This window comes from Tyto alba, unplaced genomic scaffold (genome assembly GCF_018691265.1).
Source record: "Tyto alba isolate M040663 unplaced genomic scaffold, T.alba_DEE_v4.0 Super-Scaffold_27, whole genome shotgun sequence".
Taxonomy (NCBI): domain Eukaryota; kingdom Metazoa; phylum Chordata; class Aves; order Strigiformes; family Tytonidae; genus Tyto; species Tyto alba.
In genome coordinates, this window is record NW_024881301.1 from 17,648,368 (window position 1) to 17,671,405 (window position 23,038).

A 23,038-nucleotide genomic window follows, 5' to 3' on the forward strand; every position below is an offset into this window, starting at 1 on the left:
TACTCTGTTGTACTTACTTCCATATGACTTAATGGTGTTTTATATCATCTTCGGTTTTTCGGTTTTTCTTTCCTTTTAATTTTAAGGATAGTTTTTACATTGCTTATTAAATCACATGTGATTCAGGCACTTCAGAAAATTGTTAAGTCCCTGGACCTGTTACTGCAATGAGTGCACTTTGCAGTGGAAGTGCAGCTGATAGCAATTGATGTCATGACCACAATAATATATAGTGTTGAGTCAGATTTTTCAAGAAAGCAACAGATGATTAAAAATGTTATTAATTTGAGAAATTGTAATGACTTTGGCAAATAAATAGAAACTGAACACACAGAACATAATTATTAACAAGCTTCAGTCAGTAAACCTGGGTTTGCAATTTCAAGGACAGTTTTTCTACGGGGCAATGGCTGTACATACATGTTTTGCCAAGATACCTATAGTTCTGTTCCTCAAGAAAGGAGTCTGTCAGAGTTCAAATCATTGTGAATTTGGATTTGCAAATAGTCATGGGCCTTAATGTGAGGATAAAGGACTTCATTTAAGTTGCTGGGGACATACGTCAAAGATGACTATGCAGATCAACTGTGAAAGATATTTCAGTCTGCTGTGTTATTTATAATGAAAATGAAATACAGAAGATTCTCCTCATACTCCTCTCATGCACACTAGCAAGGCTGCTTCAACATCAGCAGACCCTTACTTCTGTTCAAGGCCAGAAATTTGTCCTTGATTTCTGAACCATCAGTAACCAAAGACTTTATTTTATTTTTTTCCCCAGTATAAAATTTTGCTTTACTTGGTGATGCATTATTCTGTGTTTGTTTTTGTTTGTTTTTTTTTTTTTTTTTTCCAGAACGATTCAATGTCTATCTTATGCCTACACCAAATTTAGATATCTATGGGGAATGTACAATGCAGATCACACATGAAAACATCTATCTCTGGGATATCCACAATGCCAAGGTCAAGCTGGTCATGTGGCCTCTCAGCTCTTTGAGGAGATATGGGCGTGACTCCACATGGTTCACATTTGAGTCTGGAAGGTAAGAGCTAAAGAGAAGCAGCAGGAAGAAATAAGCAATGAAATCTGAGAAGCAATCTGATAAGTTAGATTAGCTTTTCATTATAAAGACGAAATACATGGCCTCTTCATAGACTTCTGTTTGTTGAATATTACTTTTCAATATATTCAAACAGTGTTCGGAATAAACATTAATATATCTTACATTTAAAATGAGCTTAAGCTTCATCTGACTTTTATTTAACTGTGGTTTAGTTGTCATTCTTAAGATTTATGAGTCTCACTGTGCTTAGACACTAGTGTGGTATAATTTGAGCACTTCTGATGTATAAGAAATTAATTCAGGATCATAGAGAACACTCATCACAGAATATGAATGGAATAACTTCTGTTACAGTAGATATTACTCTTTTTGGATGTTCCTGATGACTGATTGCCACCCTAGAGTACAATTGCAAGCAGGAGTACAGAGAACATTGTGAATCCATAAAAAGGCTAGCTCCTTTTTCTGCCTGCAGTTTTAATCCTCGTTGCCATTTCCATCCTTATATCAGTTTTAAATGACTGTGGAGCTCTGTTTGGCCTCCCTTTCTTGTCTTTTTAAATCATTTCATATCTTGCCATTAGGTCCACTGCCTTTTCTGCATATCTGCACAGAAATAATTATGCATTTATCCCTGTCTTTGCTGATGTTTCATCTTGTATTTTATAGTTCTAGACTTTTCTGGTTTTCATACTCCCTTCTGCAGAGCCTCAATTTTGTGAAGCAATCTGTGAAATTACAGGTGTTTCTACACTTGGGTTGGCCACACTGCCTTGTTAAATATCTTCATAGACATTTAGATGTGTACTTATTCAATATAATTACCAAATATTCACAAAAGTAGAGTTGGTGATCAGAAACAAAAACATAGATCATATGGACCCTACAGCCTAAGAAGATAATGACCAAAATCGTTCTTCAGTCCCTTATAGATGGGAGTTACCACTTAACTCATAACTGTATATCCAGAATGATGCTAGCAGACCATTTTAGTGCTCTGCTACTTTTCTGTGATGACTTCACCATTAAAAATCATTAAGACATAATTACTTTTTTTTTTTTTTATTTATTTAATGTTGTTTTACTAAAAATTAGCAGTGGCTGACCCATGTTTCAATTTAATTTCAAGGATTAGTCTGTGGAGCTCATTCACAAATACAGTTTTAGCAAGATCCATTTGCTAAATCATTCCTTCCCCCAGGCCTCAAGCTACCTCATATGAAACTAAAAAGCAACATACATATGCAATACCAGAAAGCAATAAAATGCCAAAAACAATACTTGAAACCCACCATATTATTCTGGGGAAAACCAAGCTTGCAAGCAAACAAAGAAAGAAACAAAAACCCTAGGATTTAGATTTATCCCATTCTTTGTGTATATCCCCCCTCATCAGACTCTTTGGCTGAATCTGTATTTGCAAGTATGCATTTTATTAAAGGGGAAGAGGTTATTTTTGCATAAGAAAGTAATGATTGAAGACTTACTAATGTTTGCTTATTTGGAGTAGTATATGCGTCTGTGAGTAGACCCACTTCTTTTAATTGATTCTGAAGGAAACTGTCTTTGGAAATGGGAACTGTCGTTTACTAAAATTAAGCTGCTAAAACTAATTCAGATTAATCACTTGAAGTTGATTTGTTATACATGTCTTAAAATATAGGTGTGTCATTCTCTACAGTGTTTTAATTACAAAAAAGGTCATTATGCATCTTAGTGATATTCTTTTTTTTTACAAGATAGTTGCTTTCTGTACTGTTCTATTTTTATCTATGGCACATCAGTACTAAAAAATTGTGTATAGCAATTGTATATATTTAAGTAAAATGTAAGTTTTATCTCTCTGCTTTTTCAAGCCTCCTACAGTATTTTAATTCCATACTAGTATCTGAATATCATCTTCCCTCATTCCATGGACCATGCAACCTGATGAAAAGCAGATTGTTTTCTTGTGTTTTATTATTATGAGCTAGCTCTGCCTTTATCTGTCATGCTTTATTGTCTTTGATCTGATTCCTCCCTTTTGCTTGTTTGGGAGTGTTTTATCCATCTGATTTGGAAATGCATAAGGACTGAATTTAGACTGGCAGAAAAAGAGGTAAAAAATAGGACATGAGAAAATGCAGTATCTTCAATAACATCTGAAGACTATACAGGGCAACACTAATGCTCATAGTAAAATCTGTTGATTTATTTGATTTTTATTTTTATTTTTTAATCAACATCTTTCTCAGCTCTTTGAACGTGATTTTCATTGTCCCTTGATCTGCTAGTACCTTACTAGAGTACATTCCTGATGCATGCTGTCTTAGCAGAAGTGAAGCACTCATCCATGTTTTATGAGAATGTTACGCGGTAAAAGTGTTGTTGCTTTAATTTTCCCCTAAGGCTTAAATATTAAATGTAGACAATTGCTTTAAAGGAAATATTTTTAAATAGGTTCTTATTTTTTACTGAGTTTTAGCAGCTATGTGGTATACGTGTAAGATGTTTACATAACATTAAGAGCTCAGTTTTATGTATTTATTATCCATCCTCAGTTCTGGTATTACTTTGAGAAAATAAATCCCTCCCATTAAAATAAATGGACATATTCACAGAGATACTATGATAAATAAATAAATCAAAATTAAGCTTTCAGACAATTACATTTATCTTTTAATAAATAGATTCATTTGCATTTAAATGGAATATGGACTCAAATATATAAAACTAAACTGTTCACTTGGCTAATGAAATTAATAACTATATGGTGTGGAGGATGTCTAAAATATGGGAGGAATGAACACAGATTATTTTAAACTGTAAGATTTTTCTGTTTAGTTTTGCACTGAATTGGAGTTTGTAAATATGTATCTTTGCACTACCTATGAAGTTAGACCTATCCTTATTTTTCATTATTTAGTGAACCAATGAAAGTGGATGTTTCTTGCACAGTGATTTACTTAAATGTGTTCTTCCCTATCGAAACTCCACTGAAATTTGGGGGAAGCACGGTTTTGTGTGGCTGTGTTCCATGATGGAAGGAGATACTCTCATTATTTGAAGTACCTGATTAGGTTTAATCCCATGCAATCTATCCATTGATCAGAAAATAGTAATTCACAACTCCATTGGGCACTACAGTAGCTTTGTACTGATTAATACTGTACATCTAACACAGTGAATGGATCCCACAGTAGTTCAGAGCACCTTCTACCTTGGGAGGTGAATGCCTAACATTCACTTTTCCAAGAACTAGCCTTTCCACCTGACCAGATTTGGACTGGATTGGGAAATTTTGATGTTGAATCATCAGTGAGTCAACAGGACTTCCTTAATTTATGGACATGTATAATGTGTTCACACACCTCATTCTCATTATTTTGGGTATTGGATATGTTGGAGACACTGCCTAAGAACGCAGTTGATCTACATGTGTGCACCTATTTCCCTTCAAACTTTTGAAACTCCTACTCCACATACATGGGCGTTAGTCCCAGACTATCTCTGAGTTTAAGCCCCTGAACTGGTAAATGTGCTTCTACGGGACTGCCTGACTAACTGTCCAGATGAAGGTGCTGTAAAGTTGCACTGGATTGCATTAATTACATGAAATCCAAGAAACATGATGGAAAAGTAGTAAAGCAGGTATGGATGAAATATCTCATAGCCCAAATCAGGTGTGAAGACACTGTTTTCAGACTCCTGCCAAAGTTACAAAATTTGTTGTAAACCAAACAATCCATAACAAAGACCTTAAGCAATGTTTAAAATTCACTCTGTGGAAACTGCAAAAGGCAGTTGTCCAAGCTTTCCTTTTAGCAAAATAAGCTGGCTGAGGCACATGTTTAGGAACGTAGGAGGGGACTCCTAAGAATTCAGAATTGAGGCACTGAGAAAAATAAACACATACGCACTCTGTTCCTTTTGAAATGCTCTTTCTTTTGCTTTACTGCAATTTTGCCGTTTACATTAAACAATATTTTTAATATATGGAAGCTCTCTGGTCAAGACTATTAAGTACTGGCCAGAAGTATCCAAAAAAAAAAAAAAAAAAAAAAGCTAAAGTCAAGCTGAAGTAAAATTAAACATGGTAAGAAAATACAATAAGGGCATGGGCTATGGAAGTCCCAGCCAAACTTTGTCAAATACTGTAAGTTTCCAGCTGAGTAGAGAGGTGGAGGCAGTAGGTTTGATCTTGGAATTTTCAGTTCAGAAGGAGCCACAAATCCATGACACACTCCTTTTTCTGTCATATATTTTCTTCTGTTTTGTAGACAAGACATTGAAATCTAAATTTCAAGTATTTCCAAATTTATTCATGATGCACATTCAGAGACACTCATTGAACAACACTAAACTATATCTTCTTTATTGGCCTTTGATTTTATTTTTTTCTTCATCAGAAAAAGTCTAATGAAATGTGGTTTTCTCTGTCACTTCTAAGATCTGGAATCTGTTTCTTTGGTTAAGAAAATTAATAAATTCAAGCATCACAGAGCTGTGACATGAGAATTTCTCTTTTTTTTTTTTTCTTCTTCCTTTTATGTGAACCAAGACTGACATACTCATTTTCTCAGTGGTAGATACACAGATGCCAGGGTTATCTGAATCAGAAAGTTCAGTGTTTGCTTCAGGCACTACATCTGACTGAAATCTTTCATTTGTCTGTCAGTCCTCTGTGGTGATTTTTGTTGTTAATGTGAAATGTATTAGTCAATTAACCCTTAAAGTTAAGTTATCCTCATTTTCCCTTATGTGGGGAGAAGCCTCTTATGCGTGTGCCTCATGAGACAGTTGTTCCGGGACTTCATACACCAATATATGTACCAACTCAGGTCTATACCTCCCTGAAGAGAAGCCTTCAATTCCTAATTGCTGGTAGATTTTCTAAATTGTGGATTAAGTATATCACAGATTTATTGTAGAATTAGAAATCATATATTCTAAAGCATTCTAAATATCATTAAAAAACATAAGCTTGTTATAGAATTGGTAAGCCACTTTGGGTTAGGCAGCAGTATGAGCACTCGTGCAGCTGCAATTAATAGATTTATTATTTCATACAAACATTAGCTCAGAGCTCTCAGTATCTCACACTTAATGGTTAAATTTGTTAGAACCTTGTTCTTCTTTTACACCTTTGTAATATTTTCAAAAAGTCCAATTACCCACGATGTGAATTTTCAGTGTTTTTGTTTTATCTGTTTTCTCACTACCTCTTCACTTCTCTCTCACATTCTTTCCCCAAGCAGTATGTATTGCTAAAATCTGAAAATTACTTTAAAAACAAAAAAAAACAGGAATCTCTTCTATGCATCCTCCACGTGTTTTTTTTTTTTTTTTCAGTAATCACACAGTTCTAATTTTAGGAAAAGTGGCATTTTTACCACTGAAAATGTTTAATTAGTTCCTGGTATTCAGCACTGCCAAGGTTATACTGTAATATATTAGTAATATGTAGTTCCATTCTTACTTTTTTTCCATTCCAACTTCAATTCAACTCTCAGTTTGCTTCCTGCCAAATTCTTGATCTGGAATAAGTTCTGTGTTAGTCATCTGATTCACTTAAACCCTACTTAAAAAGGACTTATGTGTTTAACTCATCTGCAGGACTCTTACTCTGGTTTTGATCATGGTACCTAATCAAAGAACTCTTTTACTAGCGGAAACTAATATAGCTCATTGTAAGTGATTTATAAGGTGCTCATTCCATGCTCTCTCTGCCAAGGCTCCTCTCAGACTGTTGTAGCATTGGTAAGTCAGAGAGAGTTCCACCAAAACTCACATAACAATTAAACTCTCCACAGTATAAATTATTATGGCAGAGAAGGGATTATATACAAACTTATTTATCCTAAATTTCTACTGTACCTTCTAAAGTGTTCTGCTTTTTTTTCAGTCATTCTTCTCAAAATTCAGCCATGACATACATACCTAGAAAAGATTTTCTCCAAATGACAGAAAATGTCTGAGCCATTCCACTTTGCTGTGAAAGCTCTAATTTTGATGAGAAAATCAATGCTATCTCAAAAAACCCAATATATTAAAATAATAAATTTACTTTTATTAAGCTGTAATTTTATCACAAATAGACTGAGAAGTCAGTGACTCCTAGGACAGACCAGCAGGTTGTACAGATGAAGGTGTATAATATAGTAATGAACAAATTTATAAATACTACATTGATAAGAATGAGCACATCACTAATTCATTAATTCATCATTGCCTAACCAGTAAATTTCCTATGAATTTGTACTAAATGAAATATATACAGTTAGAAAACAGTCACCTAAAGTTTGTCCAGTTAGGACAAAAAACGTACAGTTCAGAAGGAAAGCCATAACCTCTGTGGTATCTGTAGAAATGGCTTGTATTTGCTTATTTTATTACCCAGAGGGCACAGCGTGAGTTTTCAGCTGATCACTAGATATCCAGAATTATTGATATAATTCAAATGTTACAAAACTTCTTAATGAAATTGCTAAGAATTGTATTGTGTTTGTATAATGTATTATCAGACAGCATGTTATGTTCCTTCTGATAATCCTGAGTTAACAAGAACTGTGCCTTTCAGTTGAAGTGCACAGTTTGCCTTCTCCCTTTGTAACATGGTTGCATGTCATAATCAAAATAGGGCTTGTTTTAAATTATTTTGAGACCAGCCACCATTTTAGTTTGAGACGGCTTTACATCCACACTTGTGCCCAGAAGATCTGTTATTTACTTAGCATATTCTAATTGTCCTTTTTTCATACATATACTCTGCTGTAAGCATGCATTCCTGGATTAATATTCCTGATGCTGAATATGACTAACGATGTTATTGATGTGTAATGTACAAGCAGAGAAGAAGTAGACAAAATAATTCATACATTCTTAATCACATTAGGACTCACTTATTGTTTCAACTCTACATTTTAACCTTTGAATTCCACAGTGAGAAAGAGCAATAATTAATCACATATGGCTGTTCTGAATAACTTGAGACACCCCAGCAGCAGGTCCTTCTCTCCCCAGGAGTCATAACAACATTTAACCTTATACCTCAAAATACAGGAGGACTAAACTATCTCAGATTTGAAAAGTAAAACAATTAAAAAAAAAATCAGCAGCAAAACTCAGAAACTCATATATACAAAATGCTAATAAATTTCACAATATTCTTCATTTTTTATATAGATAACATTTACAATATGATCCAGAGTGCCTATTTTAGCATTTAAATACTGTTGCATCTCTCTCCCAGCAAACCTATTTGCATGAGCTAATTAAAAATGCTGAAACTGGGCACCTAATTATCTACACAGACAGTAGAAGAGTGTTAAACACTTCACAAAGGGCAATCCAGAAGGCCACATTTTGCACAGAGAACCATCTAGCCAGCAAGAATGTTAAGCACAAATAAATCCTCCTTTTCTCCAAAGCTTATGAATGTAGTACCATCGATTGAGGAGGTGGTTTGAAATATCCTTTATGCTTCGGCTGTGTACTGTACAAACATAGAAGGAAGTAATCAAAATGCAAAGGCTGGAATTTGCACAACAAAAGAGCCTTGTTGATGAATATGTAGGAACCTGTGCAAACCCACGCTTGCACATGAACACACAGAGCACTGCAGAAGCATAAAGGGTCGTGGTTTTAAACATTTGTGAGCTTTGTTTGTTGTCAGGAACTGTGGTTTCTTCATTTCAGCTGGCACATCAGTTTATTCTAAAGGTCATTTTAGCATCTGAACAGTTGTCTCTTGTATGTCCCATGAAAAATCACAATGAAAGTTTTATTTTTCTCTCAGTCTTGGGACTTGTTTATCTTGGAATCATGTTATGTATAGCATGACTGATGGTCACTACTTGTATGCTGAGAAAGCTGCTTTAGCAGGCTGGTCTTGGAAAGTTTGCCTAGTATCTGCCTAATTCCCCCTGTTCTTTCAGGTAGTGTTTATTCATTGTTCTCACAAATAATAAACTCACTTATAAAATACCTACTGGCATCTTTTTGTTTAACTTTACTAAGACATAATTTTTCTGGAGGATGAGGGTACACAATAATTTATTTGCTTCAAAAAGAGGTTAAGTGGTTTTGGCTTTTACTGTCATTCACAGATGTATAGCAGTTCCAGAAATACTTCTGTATTCTGGATATAGTAATAGTGTGAGAGCAGAAACTCAAGTGTGGAAATTTCCATGGTGATTCTTCTTTTCACTAGCTGTATTCTGGCTTTTCATTAGTAAGCTCAATGCCATTATCAACAGAAGTTTATATATACGTATATTATATGTACACATTTCCAAACATATTTACATATGTCATCTCAGTGCACCCATGACTATGTCGGAATATGTGAATAACTCTGGAGGTTACTGACTTTTAAAATTCTTTTTCTATTGCTGTAGTTTTTTACAACTTTTTTTTTCAAATACCAATCAATAATCATGTTGCTAATGAATATTTTAATCCATTACCTTAATTATTTAATTATTAATTTTATTAATGATGACATTAATTAGAAAAAATAAACTGCTCTTCTGTAAAAAGCTATAGGTAAGCAAATAATATTGAAAGTAAATGAATGGGGATTTTGCATTCATTTGCCTTTTTTTTTTTTTTTTAGTGTTATGTCCATCCAAACCAGAGAATACCTAGGATATTTTGATTCAAACAATTAAAACATGCTAGAAAACTTTGATATAGATTCTTCATCATTTCTCAACAGCTGCACCCTTAATAAAATCCAAGTTACTTTTTCTGAACATTTGCTACTAAGACAAATACAGACACAAGCACACAAATATGTTTAAAGACACTTATAAAATAACATAAAATGTGTTCTTCCCAAAATGGGTATATAACTAAATAGGATGACCTGAAAGAACTATCAAATTGACCATTTGCAATTCATTTAATTTTTTAGATAGTGATAATAAATACCAACTGAATACAAATCCATGTACTAAATTTCACGTTTTGTTTTCACAAAGCACTTTGCTAAGGAGAAAACAATCCTAATAATTGAAAACCATGTCACAGCCCTCCTAGCATTATCATACATTATGCCCCCCTCAAGTCTTTTATTGCATCTAAGCATCCTCTCACTCTAATTTAAATTAACTAAAGAACTATCAAAATATTGTCACATAGGAGAGATGGAGAGCACTTTACAGGCGATGACTGCTCAGTAGCATTCTGGAAGTGTCAGGCTATTTTTGAGGTGTGCTTGACTGGTCTCACAGGCTCCTTTAATCTTCTGCTTATTTATAAGGTACCGAAGGAAGGTTTGTCCCTTAGCCCCTGTTAGAGGAAATGCTATTAGTTACTGTGTCCATCCTAATAGTACTTCTTTGCTATCACAGTAAGTTATTACTATTATTGCACTATTAATAATGCTGTACTCTGTGGTCTGTGATTTATTTCTGCTGTGAGTAGTCATTTGTCACATATTTTCTAAAAAGCTTCCATCTTATTAGAAAGAGGGGAAGGAGAGCATCTAATGGAATCCCTCAGTCTCAGCAGCTCTAAACATCATTTGATCTTTCTGACTTTTTGGAAGGAAACTCAGTACAGTGCTATAATTCACCAAGATGCTTCATCTACTTGATTATCCTGTCAGTGGCCCAAAAGTCAAATATAACATTGTACTCACATGGCTTGATTGAACCAGTGCAACAAAGCAGATTTTCACTTTTTTTTACTTTTTTTTTTTTTTTTTTTAATTCTCTGTCCAGCTTGAAAAATATCACTCCTTTAAAATGATACTTTAAATGATCCCTGATTCATTTTTTGAAAACAATATTTTGGTATGAATGACAGGAGAAATTTTATTTTCCTGAAATGTGTGCTATTATGGCTGAAATTTCATCAAGTTGGCTAATAAAAATTATCATCACTTACTGCAAAACTACATTTATTAGTATGCAGTATTTAAAAAAAAAAAAAAAAAAAAAAAAAAAAAAAAAAAAAAAGAAACTGTCTGACCATAAGTATAATTTACTCTCAGGCATGGGATTGAAGGGCAGAAAATTTTATAGGTTAGGTGATGATTCAGTAGAAAACCTTGAAGTTCTTTCAGATGATGACTGAGGGTGCCAAACCTTTATTTAATGAAAGAAGGGGTTGGATCATCTATATTTCTGGTGTCTTACTCCGCCACCAGAGAATAAACAGTGACAGCAGTGATGCAAACCAACATTGGTCTGGAGAGGACCGGGCATGAGTGTTACAAAGCTGTTTTGCACACATGTTAGACAGCAAGTGAACCAGCTTGCTGGGACTAAAAGAAATTCAAGGGATTGATGAAAATAGGAGGGAAGATTTTGGGGGGGAGGTGAGGGGGTGGGGTGGAGCGCAGAACACAGAATGAGCTAAGCACATGGAACAGGAGGAGATAGGCATGTGGTCATGAAATACATGGACTGGTAAGACAGAAATAGTTAGGGAGTGACTTCTGAGTAAAGGCAAAAGGTAGCTGTTTTTTTGATGGAACAATGTAGCAGCTTTTGGAATATGTGTAGCATTTTAGGAACAACATCTAACCAGAAAGTGTTGAAGATCTGAGCCAAAAGTACCAAGAAGTTGGCCAGGACAAGAGCTTGTCATTGACAGATGTAGACAACAGCATCTCAAGTATATCATTTCACAGGTACTTTGCCTTTTTATGGCAGGCTTCTTTAAGCCCCATTGGACCAATCTCTCAGAGAGAAAAAAAAAAAAAAAAAAAAAAAAAAAAATCAATATGATTAGCTCTCAGCCTTAGAAGCTCAGATGAAATGGAAGGCAGCCAAGAAAAAAGTGTTCCGTGCATGTGGAAGTAGTGTCAAATAGCTGATAAAAAGGACCATCAGAGAAATTGGAGCAGAAATAGTAATACACAGAAATAGAAATGTATATTAGTCTTGAGACTAATATTCTGTCTGTGATATGAAGGATATGTATAATACAAATGTGCCCGCGTGATAAAATGGAGAAATACTTCAAAAGACTTTTTAAATGTTACCTAGGATACTTAAAATTACTTTAATGGCATATATGAAATAGCTACAAACATGCCCAAGCTATTATGTGTAAATGTTCAGGGAAGCTATGGTCACCTTTTGCTGCATAAGAACTATGAATATCCATTATATATCATTCTGCATGTAAGGGATTTGCACCCTTTCTCTTCTGCCACCTATAGTGCTTCCTTTTTGGATAGCTATATATAAATGTTTGATGTAGGTGTTGCATCTATAGTTTGTGGAGTTTTTTAAACCTGGCATACAGAATCATGAACAGAAGGGTCTAACACATTCCAGTGTTCAGAACAGTTTCATGGCTGTTATCAATTTCTTATAAAAATATTTCTAAAGCAGTGTAGAATAGTAGAAGCCTAAACTCTGAAATATTGAACTAGATGAGTACGCTCCAGTATAAAGGTATGTTCTTAGTGTTTTTTTTCACAGCAAAGGATTGCTTTTCTCATTTTCTTTTTCACAATGCCCCAAGTTCCCTGGGAAGGGAGCAGTGCTTAAAAATTTTATGCATTTGAGAAGATGCATTTAATACTTTTAAATTCTACTATCCCAAATTTGGTTTTTGGTTTTTGTTTTTCCCCTCTTCTGGTGGACTTGTCAAGGTACATTTCTTGTCAATTGGTAGCATCTCATGATATGCAGAAAACTGGACTAAGGGAGTATTTGCCCAAAATAGATGGTGGCACATGCACACAGTGGTCACAGTCCTTGTCATTCTTACTTAATCTTTTTTGTTTTAAGAAAATTACTCACTAAAGCTAGCATAAAATGTATCTTTGTCCAGTATAACATCAGTCATTTCACACAGGACTCACAGTAGATATTCAACTTAGAGAACCTAATGAGCATAAGTGATTGCTGTTAATCAGAGGTAGCAATACAATTTTATCAGAACATCAGAAAATGGCTAGCTGTTGCATCCCATGAGGTTTTGAAAAGAAGATATGATATGAGATATAGGATATTACAAGAAAATATGCAGGGAGCACAAGTATTTGACTATAAACTGTAAATACTACTTTCTACTTATTTTTTATCCTTCTGTATGCTTTTCCTGTCCTTTTTCTGCATTATTTGATATGTGATTCTTTGTGATTATTTTCTTTTGCAGGACTCTCTTTTTTTGTTTCTTTGTTTTTACACTTCTTTTATCCACTGATACCTCTTCCTACCCACGTACTTGTGTAACTGAAAGGGGAATCTTTTTTTACGTAACAAAATTTTACAAAAAATATTTTGAAGTTTCTCAAGAACTCATCAAGCTGCTACTTATCTGGACATACACTACAGTTGATTTTAACTATCAGGCTAATGAGAAATCCTTACAGAGAATTTTCCCACTACTGGAAGCATTAACACAAGGATATCATATACACAAAGTTGGAGTCAGAGATGCCAGGTGAATGCAGTGCGAGTTGTTTGATCCATAACAGAATTACTGCTGTTAGCAATTGAGAGAACAGGGAAAATCTGTCTGCTTCACTTCTGCCTGGCTTATGTCAAAGAGGAAAGGTTAAAGCAAGTGGGAGAAAATGTTGAAAATTGGTGGAAGTTCAATGAATGCTTTAAACTTGTGGTGGGGGCTGCATATTTTCTGTAATTATTTTTTGATGTTGTGTTATTATTGCACATCTAGTTTACCACTAAAGACAGGCCTTCAGCTAAGATCTTCAGCTGTTATTGTCAGCAGATGAGAAATGTATCTTTTTTAAAAAAAAAACCTGCCGTGTCTCATCCCTGGTGCTTTTGCCTCTCCCAGGGGTTGCTGCTGTGGCAGGCTACTACCAAACTGGAGCTGACAACTGGCCAGTTTTGAGATTAATGTTGATGAGTCCTTGGATATCAATAACATATGTTAATTACTCATTAGTATATATACATAGCATGGTGAGTGTCTCTGGGAAACCCTCTGTGCCCATAACGTTTGCACATAACTTTCTGAAAATTCCTCTGTGGCTACAATGGTCAAAGCAGTAGCTCTCATACCTTGAAGATGGAGAGAGTGACATTGAAAGAAGACAGCAGTGATTAAATCCCCATGATGATAAAATCATAGTGTACTGAAATTTTCAGAGTGGCTGACCATGAATGCTTTAAGTGGCCAGAACCATTATTCATGATGCAGTTAACAGGGGAGGGGATATGGGGACACTTGAGATTCCTTATTTTAAAGTGGTCAGAAACTCAACATAGAGTGCTTAGGGTGTTCCCTTCATCATTTCTTTCCACTTTGTGTGTCCCACTTTTGAAATGAAAGAATGCAGCTCTTATTTTCCATAATCTAGGAAAACTGATGTTTTGAATACACTTTATAATTAAATGACTAATTTGCTTTTGCTTTTTTTTTTTTTTTTCCCCCTGGTTCTATGGCTCTAAACTTGGCTCTATTTTTTTAGTTCCTTAATAATTTTTACTTCTATTGTTTTGGTATTATTCATCCATCAAAAATGTTAATTGTATTAATTCATTCCTGTTCAGCCCTCCAGAAAATTTCCATCCTCTCTTTAAGTGGATATACTTTGATCAAAATGCAAGAAATATCTTTTTCCTATGCTTGCTGTCGAAACAAAAATGAGATCAATGACAGAAACACAGTATCTGCCTGAATCATGACAGGTACAATGTGTTTCCAATAGCATTCAATGCATAGATGAGAGGTTAATGAGGTTAATAGGACAAATACTCTTGTAGATCATATCCAATGTTAAATTCTTAATATCATATTTGTTGGTATGTGCAGATGCAAAAGTCTTTTTTATTATGTCTTTTTAATTTAACTTTTAGGTTAAGCATAATCAATTACTCCGAGCATTGTTGGCACCTATTGGTGTCCAGTGTCATTCCTTCTAAGCACCCCAAGCTCCTCAATGATGAAGCAAAATGAATAAATATACCTATGCAAATTCATTCCTTGACTGTTACTATGCTAACATCTTAACTGGCAGATACTTCCTTACAAAACTCGTTACTTCTTGAAAGAGGATTAAGTGAGTTCAGAATTGTATCACATTGTGTTCGGAATTAATTTAGACTCTAGTGAGTGTCATCTGAGAGGATTTCCACCTGCAATATGCGGGGCAAGGAGTAGTCCCAAGCATAACAGTTACTTTATGGCTCCAAAAGGAAAAAAAGATAAGAAAATAAAGATCCTGGGCCACTAAGTTTTATTGCTTCTGTTGTAGCAAGTAGTGATTTGCTGCCAAGGGGCTCCTGCATTATTACACTATCATTCATTTTAACCTGTGATGGCCTTATCTGAGTTTTATATCAAACATTTTTTGAAGTTGTCGAAGTCAGCCATATTCATGTAGATTAATGCTGCTTCACCTGTGTTCTGCTACTAAAGACACTGAGAGGAACTGAGTAATATTGTTATGGGATATTTGTCTTCATAGGGGAATGATAGCTATTAACAGAGTGGCAGAAGTCCTGTAGCAAATAGCTGTATTTCAGTATGATCCCAGCTTCCAGGACACGGAATTTATATCCCTCTCATTCAAAAGTGAGATGAAAAATAACAGCCAAACCATGCTGAGTGAAATGGTTTGACCAAAAAAAATGTATCTGTTTGTAGTCTTTGCAATGTCTTTATTTTTCTCAGGCCAATGTTTTTCATTGCTCTGTTTGTTGTACGGCCAACTGTATGCTGCTTCTGTGCTAAAAGGATAATAACAATATATAAGTTCTTGGTTTATCTTTCATGGAGCTGGTAGGAATGGATACCCATCCAAGACACTGTTAAATAGTATTTCATCATTATCAACAAGACCTGAGCTTTACAAACTAGCAGAAATAATTATCTAACATTATTTTCATATTTGTTCTATTACTTAAACTGTCAAAAATGCAAATTTCTTGTGTGTTTAAGAACATGTCAACAATTGGATTCATTAGTGTCTCTTTGCTTTTAATAATGTGATTTTTTTTTTTTTAAGAAAATGTTAAGGAGTCAAAAGTTTCCATAAAGTGGGGGTTCTGCATATACATATGCACTAATTACCCACACTTATTTCTTAAATAATATGAACTGAATACTGACATGAGGGTAATTTGCATATGCAACCTAGAATCCTTCTTACTTAGAAGCGATAAAGCACAAACAGCACAGTTCAGTCTTCCCCATCAAAATGTCTAGGTCATGTTTTATGAAACTAGTCTATAAGCAGGAAGAGACAAAAAATGTAGTTATAATCATAGTGAATTACTTGGGATTCAACTTCATAGACTCCAGAATATTGCTTTTCTTATTGAATATGGCTTAGTGTCTAGGGTCTAGGAAATAGAAAAGAGAACCTCTGCACAGCATGTTTACCTTTATGTATGGTTATATTTCACAATTACATGTCAATCTCCACATTCTGTCTTTTATGTATGATTCCAGTAATGTCAGCTTTTCTGCTTTTTATACTGTAACTAGCATTGAGAATGATTTATTATCTTTAACTCCCCAGCACTAGTTCTGTTTATTCTGATATATCAAAATAATTAATATAAATAAGAACTTTTTACTGAGAATAGATGGGAAAACTTGGTAGCAACCAAATAAAAGTGGTCTGAAACAAGTACCAGACAGAGTCTTCCTTCTTATCAAAACTGAACCTTGGGGAAAAAACTAAAATACATCTTTTTTCACTGTGTCTTATTTTGGACAGGGATAAACCCCATGGAAATGAATTAGATAATTACAGTGCTAGTGGACAATCGGTGATACAGTCCAGAGAAAGACAGAGCCTGCCTTCTGCACTTCCATTAAGTAAAAAGTGGAAAGCATCTGACATGCAGGAATGGGTTAGTGTCTCCGATATGCACCACTAGTCTAAATGTGCTATCACAGAGGGCAGCACAGAGACAGCAATTGTAGAGGCAGCACAGGCAACGAGAAGAAAAAATATCCCAAGAGGCATAATTACAACTAGTGCTGTACAGAAATCTATACCATCTGACAGAACAAATGAAAACATGTTTTCATGAGAATTTATATTATATTATATTATATTATATTATATTATATTATATTATATTATATTATATTATATTATATTATATTATATTATATTATATTATATTATATTATATTATATTATATTATATTATATTATATTATATTATATTATATTATATTAATTGTATTAATTTATATATTATATATTGTATATATTATATCATATTATATTATACTATATCATATCATATTATATTATAATTATGCTTCTTAAATGGTCATTTGGTTTAGGCAGAAAAATAAATAATCTTATCATGAAAAAACACTATTCATACAAAAAGTCTCCCTTTTAGAGGGAAAATTTGTAGGGTAATGCATCTCTGTTTGGAAAGACTAGCAGTGTATTCATTAGATTAGCACATAAGATTTTTGTTACCATGACTGCATATACTATCTTAAAAAGATGTGCAGCTTGGAAAGTATTAAGATCCTCTTGGAAATACTGGAGAAGGACTGCTGGATTCCTCTGAGTGATGGAATCCCAGCTGCCTGAGAGCAAATCATCATCACTCATTTCCACTCCATCTCTAAACATTTTCCTTCTCAGAACTGTAAAATATTGCCATAAATGGTCATAGTAGGAAAGCCTCTTTGGTGACATGAGGTATCCTTTAGTTCTTTTAGTTGAAAACGCTGAGGATGACTCAAGAAATACAAGATCTGACCTTGAACAAATCTTCAGCGCTAAGCTCCATGATGAAGTTACTGAGCCATATCAGAGGTCTGGTAATACTCCATGCTCTCTGTATTAACTCAGGCCAAATTCAAGGAGATTCCACATGAAAGAAAGCTAATTTAAGATTAAACACTGCTATCTGTATCTCATGATCAAGTGCAAGAACTGTGGAAAGTTACCCACCTTAGCTGAAGTGCATTAACATGACAATAAATGTTACGGAGGAAAGTCTATAGCCAGAAATTAGTAGATATCATGCATAATTACTTTTTCATGATTTATATTCTTGCCAGTAAATAACTATCATTAAAGGGGTCAGCCAGGTGCCTCATATATCAGATAATTTTCATTATTTTCTTCTCAGATCATAAAATTACCAGGATACCCATTTGACACTCCAGATAAAACTCTGAAATACTGATGGCAAAGCATGGCAATCTAATCATTATTCACATAGGAAATGAATAACAGGCCTCACTCAGAGTCTGTGTCTGCTTGTTCAGATGTTGCCCTTTATATTGCTGCTGTGCTTTGTGTTGGTGATCTTCATTTCACTTTCACAGATTTTTCACAGGATAACTTCCCTGCTTCCACTGACCTTGTCCAAACTTTAGGTCTTTCTGATCGTGTCTGTTGTTAAAGTTCTATACCTTAATTAATTATATTTTGTGCACATCTGCCATTAATTGTCTTCTATCTGCTTCACCCACAGACCTTTCCTAAGTCTCATACATATCCTATTTATGTAGTTACATTCTTTCTTATTGATTCCCTCAACAAATTTATCCCTTCTTTGCCTGCATTATTGTAAGTTAGGATTCTTATCAACATTTTTTTTATTTCTTCCTCTGTTTTTTCTATCTTTCAACATAGAATTTGACTTACAATTTTATAAAAGCATACATAGTTTATTTTTCAGTTGTTTTGATAAGTATTCCTAGGTATAAAGGGAGCTTTTTATCTAAATATGCCCCTGCCACAAAGTGTTTATTTGCTTTCCTTACTTTTTTCATTTTCTTAGAAAAGAACAACTTTGGGAGGAAGCAAGCTAACATGTGTTGAAGGCTGGAATGAGCAAAGAATTTGGACCCTCAGGGGAGCTTTGCATTCATTTTATAGTGAGGTCTGCTGGTTAGCTAGCCTGCCTTTAGTGTATGCTGTGTGTAACATCCTTGCACATAAAGAACAAACAGGATTTCTGTCAAAATGACTTAGCTCAAGTTGAGATAACAACAAACAAGGAAGGAACAAAAGTTTGATATCCACAAGAGAGATAGTGTTTGTGTGTCTCCACTGATAATCTAATAAAATTGGAAGCAAAGTTGCTAGTTTCCACTGCTTTCTAGAAAATCAAAGCTGTAGCAACACAAGAAATAAATGTCTCAGTTCAGAGTTAAATATTGCATACCAATTAGTTTTTTCCTGACTGACAACCACAACTTCAGGGCTTTAAAGAAAGACTATCTTTTATTTACTACTCATCTTGTGACAATAACAGGTCTGGTCTCGTATGTGACATCTGACCACCTTCTTCAGCCTACAGGAAATAAGCACTAGCTAGCTTCATTTCTGGGCCTTGAAATGTCTGAGTAAACAGCTTCACTGTTCAAAGGAAATAATTTTCACACATGAGGTACAGACTATGCAACAGCAATTACGTCCAGTTTGGTACTGGTAACTTTTATCACTCTGATTACCGGAAAATGCCTATTCATGACCTGTTCTCATTTAAAAATTCAAAATCTATTTTTATTTAAAGAGATAGAAATGCTAAACTAGGGTAGTAGTTATTTATTATGTATTAGTTATTAATATCTATAGTTATTAATAATTACTTATTAATAGTAAACATTTTAGTGATATTTTTCCAGTGCCTATTTGATGACGTCTACCTTTTTTTTAAGTTATTTTTATGTAGCTTTATATAGATTTTGAGTATATAAATCAGTCATAATTTCTTTAATGCTAAATTGTTTGTGGGTAAAAACAAATCATTCAAGTCCATTAAGAAATTAGATTTAGATACATGAAGGACTGAAATTTTCTAGTTACAATTGTCATTTATCCTTTATTTTAAAACAAGGACTTACAGCAAATAATGTTTCTGAGCATCTCAGTTTCCAGACAAACCTTCATTATTGTGAAGACTCATTTTACCCTTAACAGAAATAGTAAAAAGGAGCTGCGGTGTCAAATTCTTGTCGTCTTATGCAGCTGCTGAATATTGCACTGTTAAACTTTTAAAATATTTCAACCATGACATGACACCATGAACCTCTATTTGGGAAAATGTACTATTTGTAAATGTTGGTCAAGTCAAGTCAACGAAGATTCCTTTTTGATAGGAATTCTGCAGAGTTATTATATAGTATGGATTCTGCTCTAAAAGAGTGAAATTACTGTAGTGAGCAGAAGCAGTGGGAAACCATTGTGTGAACTTGGGAGATGTTGAAAAAAATCTGACAATATCAGTGGAAAAACCTCCTTGGCTTGAACAGAAGCGTTACCTTAGAGTAAACGTAACTTTCACTGTTGATCTGAATCCAGTTTGTCCTGGGCCACAAGCTTAGCTGTCACCTTCTTCCTATTCCTTCCCCTGGCTCTTGAGCCAGATCTACTAACAGTCATGGTTATAAAAAAATGTGACAGTATTTTAAGAAGTAAAAAACATACCATGATTTACCATACTGTTTACTGGTTTCATTATCTGCCCAGTTATATAATTCTGTAATAATACAGAAAAGAAATGCACTTTCCTGTATCAGTCAAAGCACTTCATACATTTTAATGCATTGAATCCTTAAATATCCTAAAGCATAGGTTAATGGAATCCCTGTTTTAAATCTGGAAAACAGAAATAGACAAGCTAACATCATCATTTTTTAAGCATCTGCAGACTGTTAAATCTCTCATCAAAAAATTAAGTATACAAAATCAGTGAAATTTTTTGACAGTGAAGGTCATACTGAGTTGTTAGAGCTGCAGTGCATAACTGTGGCAGTATCAGGAAAAGAAGTCCCACACCTTTGTCCTGTCTTTTCTCTAAAGTGATTCTATGACATATAAAAGTTATGAAGATGTTATTAAATTGGCAACTGAACAAACGTGTGCTTTGAACTTAGAGAAACATGAATTTGCCGACAGTTATTTCATTTTCATTTGTAATAAAACAACATATTAACAAGGCTAAACCTGAAGATGTAACTTTAAATAGACAGTTATCTGACATCTAGAAGAGGCTGTAGAGAATACTTTCTTTGTTCTGCTGGCTATGTTTTGACTACAAATAGAACAAGTCAAGAAACGTCTTTCAACTCATGGGCTTCTCCATTCCTATTGTCCAGATAAGTAAACACACTTTGGGTTTTTTTGGCAAAACTCTTAAGCTTAGGAAAGTACACTTTCCCCTTTCCCTGTCTGCATCTCCATCATGCTTATAAGTGCTTCTATTTTAGTTTGTGTTTCCTTGTTCCAGAAAGACTGAAACTAACCCTAAAACATGCTGCCGATCTTGGTGTCATAACTAGAATAGAATAGAATAAAACAGAAAATGCAAAAGACTAGACTAGACTAGACTGGAACAGAAAGAATAGAATAGAATAGAATAGAATAGAATAGAATAGAATAGAATAGAATAGAATAGAATAGAATAGAATAGAATAGAATAGAATAGAATAGAATAGAATAGAATAGAATAGAATAATAGAATAATCTAAACTGTTTTTTAACTAAGTAAAACAATAACAACCTGTGGAGCTGAACAGGGAAACTTTGCTATGGCAAAGGGAATAATCTCATTGGGAGGCAGATTGCTAATAACAAATTTAGATGGAAGAAATAAATTTCTATTCTAACAAGTATTGCTTTTACAGAGCTCAGGCATGCCAGGTGCCAATTGCTTCATTCTTGGGACCTTGAAGTCTTGTTAAGCTTCAAAATGAGTTATGTGATGCCTATAGTTCTCCTCCACCTCCAATTTCGAGCAGCTGTGCGCATATCATTCATTGATGGCCAGGGAAGCCCAGGGAGGCTGCCATCAATGTCTTTCCGACATTGATGTGACACATCCACCACAGGCACCCACTGCGGTTGGGAAGCAGAGCCCCGCGGCGCTGTCCTATGTGGTGGGTGAGGTGCTGGGGCAGTGCCACTGCCCGCACCCTTGTCTCCACCCAGGGTTCACACTGCCAGTACAGACCCTAGTCCGATCGGCAGTGGTGGTGGTTTTGCTCGATCAAAACAAACACCTTAACTCCTGAATCTTAATCACGCTCCATTGCCTCCTTCCTTGTTTTTATCCCTGTAGGATTTTTCATCCCCTGAATCCAACAAAAAGATCATATTTTGCTTCAGTTTCTGAAACCTCGTCATTTTTTCCAGACTTTCCATTTCACGGTGCTTGAATTTTATTAAGATTTCTTTACACAAAAGCAGAATACCAGCTATACGATGCCCTGAGGGATCTGAAAGGCTGTTGCCATAATGTCACAAAACTCTGGAGACATTTTATTTCTACCAGAAGCTCTTTGGAGGACTGTGGCTAAGGGTATAAAATATCTTAAATGTTTACAGCAGGGATGTTGATCTCTGTTGGAATTTAATACAAAAGCTTTTTCTTTAATCTATCAATTGGTACATCACATTAATATTGATCAAATAATACCTGTCTATAAAATGGATTATATTTTCTTTACATATTGGGATGGAGAACTCTATGTTTATTTCAGAATTATGGATAGTATCATGAATCATCTTTTCTTAAGACTGTGACTTCCAACACCTTAGCTGATCTTTACTAAGTATTTTCACGAGGTATTTTCTGGAAGCACCTCTGTTTTATTTGGTTTTGCCTCCAATACTTTATGTTCTTCCCAAACACAGCCATGCATAAGTTCTTTATAGGAGGCTCACAGAAGCATGTCTCCTCCAGTGAACAAAGATTTTGTAAGTGTTAATAAGGTTTTATTTTCAGTGGCCAGTCTTGAAATCAAAAGCAATTGATGAACTCTCAGTAGTCTCTCATCTAGCACAATAGTCCCATTCAGATGAATTTTTAAATAAAATTATGCAGCAAACTTTATTCTAACTTGACAAAAAGATGTCTCATGAAAAATATTATTCCATTTTCAAAAAGCTGTAATATAATAGTGTCTTTGTGTGTATGAATGCAATAAAGCAGGAGACATATTTAAATGATTATTTAATTAAAATAATATAGATCAATATGTTCATTTGATGGGAAAATATTTTGTAAAATTTAGTGTATGAATAATCATATGGAACATGGTATGCAAACTCCAAA

The 23,038-nt window shown here is 34.4% G+C and overlaps 1 protein-coding gene across 1 annotated transcript in view; it reads left to right on the forward strand.

Annotated features, from left to right (window-relative positions):
• The window catches only part of DOK6 (docking protein 6), a 267,461-nt gene that overhangs the window by 160,060 nt on the left and 84,363 nt on the right, over positions 1-23,038 (forward strand). The window contains exon 5 of the mRNA XM_042797926.1: positions 857-1,046. Within this exon, the coding sequence (XP_042653860.1) occupies positions 857-1,046 (190 nt within the window). The remainder of the gene's footprint in view (positions 1-856; positions 1,047-23,038) is intronic.